The sequence below is a fragment of the Nematolebias whitei genome, chromosome 12 (assembly GCF_014905685.2).
Source record: "Nematolebias whitei isolate Nwh7 chromosome 12, NemWhi1, whole genome shotgun sequence".
Lineage (NCBI taxonomy): Eukaryota > Metazoa > Chordata > Actinopteri > Cyprinodontiformes > Rivulidae > Nematolebias > Nematolebias whitei.
This window is the reverse complement of record NC_056509.1, coordinates 41,917,975-41,926,013: the sequence shown is the minus strand read 5'-3', so window position 1 is coordinate 41,926,013 and position 8,039 is coordinate 41,917,975. Positions and strand designations below refer to the sequence as shown.

The following is an 8,039-nucleotide window of genomic DNA, read 5'->3' as shown; positions in this document are numbered from 1 at the left end:
TAATTGAAAAAACTAAATTTATCACACACAGCTAAAAAGTAGCTGAAAAGACAGAAGAAGCTGAAACTAGTAGAAAAAAGCTGAAAGGAGCTGAAATTAGCAGAAAGGAGGCAATTAGGCTTAAACTAACAGACATTACCACAAAAAAATAGAATGTATCTGAAAACAGCTGAAATTAGCTGAAAGATGCTAAAATGCTAAAAGAGTAGCTGAAAATGTAGACCATTAAATTGGCATTAAAAAGTTGATATTATCTGATAAAAGCTGAAATGAGCAAATAACAGCTGAACAATAGCTACAATTTTCTGAAAGAAGCTTAAATTACAAGAAGTGGAAAGAGCATATTTTTGCTGAATTAGGCTGAAAAAATTTAAATGAGTGCAAAAAATGTGGAATTAGCCAAAATGGCGAAAATTAGCATAAAACTGCTAAATAGTAGCTGAAATAGCGGAAAAAATTGAAACTTGCACAAATAAGCTGAAATTAGCAGAGAGAAGTTACAAGAAGCACACAAATGTTGTAGTTAGCAGAAAGAAGCTAAAATGATCCCAAAATAGATGATAAAACGGCTGAAAGTAGCTGAAAAGTTTAAATTTTCACAATGAAACTGAAAGAAGCTGAACCAGAAGAAAATGTGAAAGGAGCAGCAAAAGGTTGTAAACAGATCTAAAGATATGAAGGATGTAAAATGAGCTCAGTTCATTTTCTATGAGGAAAAAAATGGCAGAAAAGGCTAAATATTTCAAAAAGCTAAAGTTGCACCAATACCAAAAGTCATAGCACCCTTCTCCTGAACGAGCTGAACGTTTTGAAATATGATTTATTGAAACGGCACAAAACTTGTGGAACGAGAAAGATGCCGTAAAATGTACAGAAAAAAAATGGATCACAATAGTGTGAATGCTTCAAAAACATTCACACAATTATTATTGTCAATAAATTATTTCCCTGTGCTTTTGGCTTTATTAAAAACCTTCCAATGAAATACAGTTTAGGAAGCGAACACTGCCTGAGTCTGTGTTTTTAGGTGACTTCTACTTCTGATTTTTTACTTCCCTCTGCCAGACCTGTTTATGGTTAAGAGTAGAAAAAAAAAAACAATTACACATTGTGTAGATAAGTTGTGTTATATAGCTGTTAGTTTTACAGCATGTTTTATGCACCAAAACTCATTTATTTCTGTGTTTCTTCTTCAGCCAACCTGAAGGAGCTGATTTCTCAGACCATAACCAGCTGGGCTCAGGAGTCGCACATCCAGGACCCAGAGCTGGTCAGAGTGATGTTCAGCCTGCTGAGGAGGCAGTACGACGGCATCGGGGAACTGCTGCGGGCCATGAAGAAATCCTACACCATCAGCGCCGCATCCGTGCAGGATGCTATTAACCTGCTGGCCTCCCTGGGTCAAATCAGGTCTCTGCTTTCAGTGCGAATGGGCAAAGAGGAGGAGAAGCTCATGATAGATGGACTCGGGTAAGAAAATCTATTTCTCCAAATGCAATGACGCTCCTTTGATTTGAAGAATTAATAATGTAAATATTCAACACGTATCAGACTATTACAGATGATTGCTTATCCAGATAAGGCTTTGACGTATTAATTTCATGTTTTTAGGGACATCATGAACAATAAAGTTTTTTACCAACATCCCAACCTGATGAGAGTTCTGGGCATGCACGAGACCGTCATGGAGGTCATGGTCAATGTTCTGGGAGGAGACAAGTCCCAGGTAGAACATTTAAATCAGATTGCTGAAACCAGATTTGTAAAGATGCACCTCACGTCACCCCAGAAGGTCATTTAGCAGGGGTGATTCTAGGATCTGACCTTTAGGGGTCCTTAGCCCCCAGTACGGTTTGTGAGAAGTGCAGAAGCTTACGGTTCCCCGTCCAAGTACTAACCAGGCCCGACTCCGCTTGGCTTCTGAGAGCAGACGAGATCGGGCGTGTTCGTGGTGGTACGGCCATAAACGAGGAGCTCAGTCTCAAATAGAACTTTTAAAGGATCATGGCAAACAAAAACTAAACTCATGCAACCAGAAGTTGCAACATATATCTACACACAAAACAAAGCACAACTAGCTCTAACCATTAACCTCTGACTGCAAAGCGTTTGTAATGCAAACCCCCAACAATGTTGATGGAGGAAAAGGGGGTGGAGCTCCTGCAGGTAAGGGGCGTTTACCTTCGGAACAAATTGAGATCGCCGATTGGCCAGTTGCTGATGAGCATATTGGATTGATTGACAGCTGGTGTTGAGGATCCGACTCGTGCAAAAAAAAAGAGAAGATTTTACCCGTTTAAGAGTGTTTTCATTTATTCCATATTTGGTTCATATTTATTTAATATTTCGGTCAATCTAAGGTTTAAGAACTAGGCTTCCTTTCAAAATTGCAATGATGGTTTCTTAATTTTTCAGGGGTGCCGAGTTAAAATTTTGGGATGCTTGCACGCCCCCAAATCACCACTGTCATTTAGTGGAACACTGAATATTTGGACATTTTAAATATTACATATTGGAGGTTTTAAAGTTGTTTTAAAAGGCCTGCATAGTGTTCTTTATTTTACCATCAGCTGAGTTTTGCTCAGTACTACTGTATCTTAGAAGGAACAAACAAAATGCAAACTTTGGACTTTTGAAGATCTTTTGGCGACCAATCGGTTATAAATGGCCTTTTGTGCTCAACAGATGGACGGATCATATTATTAGTTTGTTTCTCCCGTCATCTCAAGCTGCTGTCTTAAGTTTATTGAACAGTCTAAATGTCAAATGCATTTAATTTCTAAGATGTAAAAAAGAAATTAAGCTTTTTGTCACATTTTATACAAGCAGACATTTTTAGTTTGTATACTGAACAACCCATTTCACTTTTTTTTCTTTTTAATTATTGGTTTAGCAATGTTTTAATTCACACAGAATTAAAACATGCTGTAATTAATATTTTGGATTGTTCCTTTCTCTTAAACTATAACACCAAATTATGATGTGTTGATTAAATTGATGATCAGAAGCGCAGTCGAGTCAGTGGGTCATGTAACGTGAGCAAATGTTAAAATGCTTGTTAGATTATTTACAGTTAAAGCAAATTTTATTCTGAGGCATTAAGGTTGGCCAAGAGCAACAACCTAATACCCTGAAAAACCACAAGGGTGACAGGGGGCGGGGGGGCAGATGAGGCATGAGGCGTTGAAGGAGGGCTCTGAAGCTGCGCTGACACAAGCTGGAAGAGCCCGCTGGGATTAAATGCCAGAGCGAAGCATGAATTCAGCCATGCCGGCAGACCTCAGGGAGACTTTAAACCCTTCATGACGAACACTGAGAGCCCCATCACAGTTTCAGGGAAATTCCTGACCGCCACTCGATACGCCCTCTGCTCCGTGGCCATATAAAGCTCAGCAGAAGGTTTGTAATATTTACTTTAGGATTATCTCCGATGACACCATGAACATCACACGTTGAGTTATTGGGTTTAAAATGGATTATCTCATTATAATTTGATCACAAACTTAATCGTCAACAAAGAAAAAGAATGGCATCACAAAGACAGAAGGTGTAGAATAAAGATCTTCAGTTTTACAATCGCACATCTAACGCAAGAATCAGTCACCAGAGGCAAATCATCAAATCAGAAACATCTGGCATCAGTGAAAAGTTATCGGTTGGCTGAGACTTTGTGAGGAAAAGTTTACAAGTTATGGTTTGCTAATTAGGTTTTAGCTACTGTTTAGCTACTTTTGAAGTTTAGCTATGGTTTAACTGATTTTCAACTTTTAGCCAAGGTTTTGCTGATTTAACCATCTAGATGTGTTTGCTGAGTTTTTTTTTTATTTTTATTTTAGCTATTGTTTAGCGTTTTTGCATTTAGCTACTGTGTTGCTCATTTTGGCATCTAGCTATGGTTTGCTAATTAGGTTTTAGCTACTTTTTTTTAGCTAATTTTAAAGTTTTGCCATGATTTTACTGATTTTCAACTTTTAGCTAAGGTTTTGCTGATTTAAACATTTAGCTATGTTTTTGCTGAATTTTTTTTTTTAGCTATGGTTTTGCTTATTTTAGCATTTAGCTACTGTGTTGCTCATTTTGGCATCTAGCTATGGTTTGCTAATTAGGTTTTAGCTACTATTTAGCAAATTTTAAAGTTTAGCCATGGTTATACTGATTTTCAACTTTTAGCTAAGGTTTTGTTTATTTAAACATTTAGATATGTGTTTGCTGATTATTTATTTTTTGCTATGGTTTTGCTTTTTTAGCCTTTAGCTACTGTGTTGCTCTTTTTAGCATCTAGCTATGGTTTGCTAATTAGGTTTTAGCTACTGTTGAGCAAATTTTAAAGTTTAGCTATGGTTTTACTGATTTTCAACTTTTAGTTAATGCTTTGCTGATTCAAACATTTAGCTATATGTTAGCTGAGTTTTTTAAATTTTTGCTTTGATTTAGCTTATTTTAGCATTTAGCTTCTGTGTTGCTCATTTGTCAACTAGCTATGGTTTGCTAATTTTAGCTTTTGGCTACAGTTTTGCTGGTTTAGCTTTTAGTTGTGATTTAGCTTATTTTATCTTTCAACTAATGTTTTGGTAGTTTTCTTTTAAGCTAGGGTTTTGATTGTTTTAAAATCTTAATATTTTACTGGCTTAGTTTAGAAATGTAAAGATTTCTCTACGATTTACCTAATTTTTGCTTTTAGTCACAATTTGTTTTTTTTAGCTATGAGTTACTGTTTGACTGATTTTAGTTTCTGTTCCGTTTTTTCGATTTTACATTTCAGTTTTAACCCCTTCAACAACATTCAGCTGTTATTCAGCACTTAGTGTTTACATTTTGTATTTGTAATGTGTCTTATAAACGTATTATCACTGTGAGTCAGCCGGCGCAACAGTTCTCATTTTTATAGAAATCATTTTGTTTTATTGCATCTTTTCCTTTTTCCCCCTTCAGGAAATTGCCTTCCCAAAAATGGTGGCCAGCTGCTGTCGATTCTTGTGCTACTTCTGTCGTATCAGCCGTCAGAACCAGAAAGCCATGTTTGACCACCTTAGCTACCTGCTGGAGAACAGCAGCGTTGGACTGGGTGAGTGATCCAACTCTCCCAGCATTCACAGCTGGTTTTATACTCAAAGAAATATGGGTGTTGATATAAATAAATATGAACACTGGTTTAAGAACATTGAGTTAGCTGAAAGGTCGCCGTGACATTTAGAAATTCTTTGTCGAGCATTTTCATCACTTTGTCTAAAAATGCCCTTTAGCTGCTTCTAAAATGAGACAAAATGTGCACAGAAACCAATTTGTCATCCAAGTTTAGAAAACCTTTTCAGCTAATCAAAGTTAAATCTTTAGCTGCTGCTGAAGAGCAACAGGCTGTGATTCAGAAAGCTAAAATATCAGGTTAAAAAACAGGCAAAGAGGGAAACAGCCGGTGGAGTGAGAAGAATGTGAGCTGGGGTGGTTTGGACCAGCAGAACTGATGAGTCACTGTTTGTTGGAGCACCTGGTCTCATGGAGACACATGAAGACACAAACCAGTTGTGGTGACTAATCATAGGTTTTGGACGTTTGTCAAATCACTGCCAGACTTTTAATACGGTTTAAAGTCCAGAAATCATATGGTTTTAAAAATAATTGTTTGGCCACAACATGAGTAAAATGTGACCCCTGCTGGAAAAATGAGCCAACATGAGCCCAGTCTGTGGCACAAAAAACCAAATGAGTCCATGAAGACGCCATGAAGTGATCCCAGAACATAAAACAACATCTAACCTTCCTAATCGAAACAAGTAGGGGTACAGAAAAAAGTATTTTAATTCTTTTAGTCAGTCTTGTTACAGATTTGTTTTTTTAGAACACACACAAAAAAACAAAACGCACAATAAAATCCCCTCCCATACTGGATCAGCTGCACAGACAAGCATGCATTAGACAGGCACTGATATCCTTGGTTCACATTGCCAGTAGTAAGTCGGACACTTCAGGGTGGGAGTTGGACTCCAGGGCTGCCCGTTGTCACCGATTCGGTTCATAACTTTCATGGACAGAATTTCTCGGCGCAGCCAGCAGGCGGAGGGTTTCCGGTTCGGTGGCTTCTAGATTCCATCTCTGCTCTTTGCAGATGATGTGATTCTGTTGGCGTCATCGTGCCGTGATCTTTAGCTCTTACTGGAACGGTTCGCAGCAGAGTGTGAAGCGGCTGAGATGAGAATCAGCACCTCCAAATCTGAGGCCATGGTCCTCAGTTGGAAAAGGGTGGATTGCTCTCTTCAGGTCGAGGGTGAGGTTCTGCCTCCAGTGGAGGAGTTCAAGTATCTCGGGGTTTTGTTCACGAGTGAGGGAAGAATGGAGCATGAGATTGACAGACGGATTGGTGCAGCGTCTGCATTATTGTGGACTCTGTACCGGTTTGTTGTGGTGAAGAGAGAGCTGAGCTGTAAGGCAAAGCTCGCTGTTTACTGGTCGGTCTACGTTCCTACCCTCACCTATAGTCATGAGCTCTGGGTAGTGACCAAGAGAATGAGATTGCGGATACAGGTGGTTGAAATGAGTTTCCTCCGCAGGGTAGCTGGACTCTCCCTTAGAGATAGGGTGAGAAGTTCAGTTATCCGGGAGAGACTCCGAGTAGAACCGCTGCTCCTCCATGTCAAGAGGAGCCAGTTGAGGTGGTTCGGGCGTCTGGTAAGGATGCTTCCTGGGCGCCTCCCTACGAGGTGCTTCAGGCATGTTCGACTGGGAGGAGACCCCAGGGAAGACCCAGGCCAACATCTCTCGGTTGGCCTGGGAACGCCTTGGAGTCCTCCCAAAAGAGGTGGCTGTGGAAAGAGATGTATGGGCCTCCCTGCTCATGCTGCTGAAGACGTAAACGCACAACATAAAACTGATTGTTCCCCCATCAGCCTACGCCAAAGTGGAACAAACCAGTTATGTTGGTGTAAAATGGTGTATCAGTTTTGTGTTGTGTTTCCTTGACTGATGAAGCCTTCTGGATGGAAGGGGAAACATTTCAGCACAAAACAAAATAAACTGTTCAAATGACCTGACTGAACATTGTTGGATGCTTCATGGACTGCCTCGTTGTAAACGCATATGTAACGTGTCCTGTTAGGACAAGGTGTGAAGAGATCTTTTTTATAATGCCACTTTCTTCTCCTCGTGGATTTTTCCCCTTTTCTATGTAAAAAAACGTATTCTGAAAAGGATAAGAGGCCGCGCTATCATAACAGCAACTACGTGCACTCCGCCCATCTTTCGGACGACTGTGCAGACATTCTCGCTACATCTCGGTACATTGATAATGAAGCTTATTCTGATTCTGACATGTGCTAATCATCATGTTTTGTCTCTTAATTACTTGTTTAGATTAGAATGTTTAGATTAGGTTAGATGTCTTTACATTTATTACAGGCCTTGTTTGTATTTATTGTACTCTTGTGTATATCTGCTCTGTGTGTTGTTTTGTTTTGCACGTTATGTTCTGTGTTGCACCATGATCCTGGGGGAACTCTGTTTCATTTAAATATGTACTTGTACGTAGCTGAAATGACAATAATACCTCTCTGACTCTGACATCTTCATCATAGCCATTTCTGTCTTTGTGGCAAAGTTTTTAGTTTAATTGATTTTATTTGTCAAGGACTGCACACAATATTTCGAGGAAGGTCAGTGACAGTTGTTACAACACGTGCATTTGTCAAACAAGCACTTTTTCTACACTTCAGATATGCTTAATGTCTTTATTGTTTTATTTCTTGATGGATCTGTTCATCTTTAGTGAAAGAGGTTTGTTCTTAAACGTCCACAGAACTATTTTTTTTTGTCCTTCATTGTGAATGAGTTCATGACTATTTAGATTTCCTGTCCACAAGAATCTCCTCTTTCACAGATTGCAGAAACAGGATTTTCATCCAGTGCGTTTGTCCTCCTTCTCTCTATTGTGGCTACATTGATGACACTTCAGACTATTTGACCATTTGAATCTCTTGTCACACTGGCCGCATTCGTAAGGTGTCTCCCCAGTGTGGACACGCAGATGAATTTTCAGATGTCCTGATTGA

General features: G+C 39.2%; 1 protein-coding gene across 1 annotated transcript in view; it reads left to right on the top strand.

Moving 5' to 3' along the window:
• Positions 1 to 8,039, top strand: part of ryr3 (ryanodine receptor 3) — a gene marked incomplete in the record, with an annotated part of 155,080 nt that overhangs the window by 85,540 nt on the left and 61,501 nt on the right. The window contains 3 exon segments of the mRNA XM_037685921.1: positions 1,197 to 1,470; positions 1,612 to 1,726; positions 4,933 to 5,065. Of these exon segments, the coding sequence (XP_037541849.1) occupies positions 1,197 to 1,470; positions 1,612 to 1,726; positions 4,933 to 5,065 (522 nt within the window).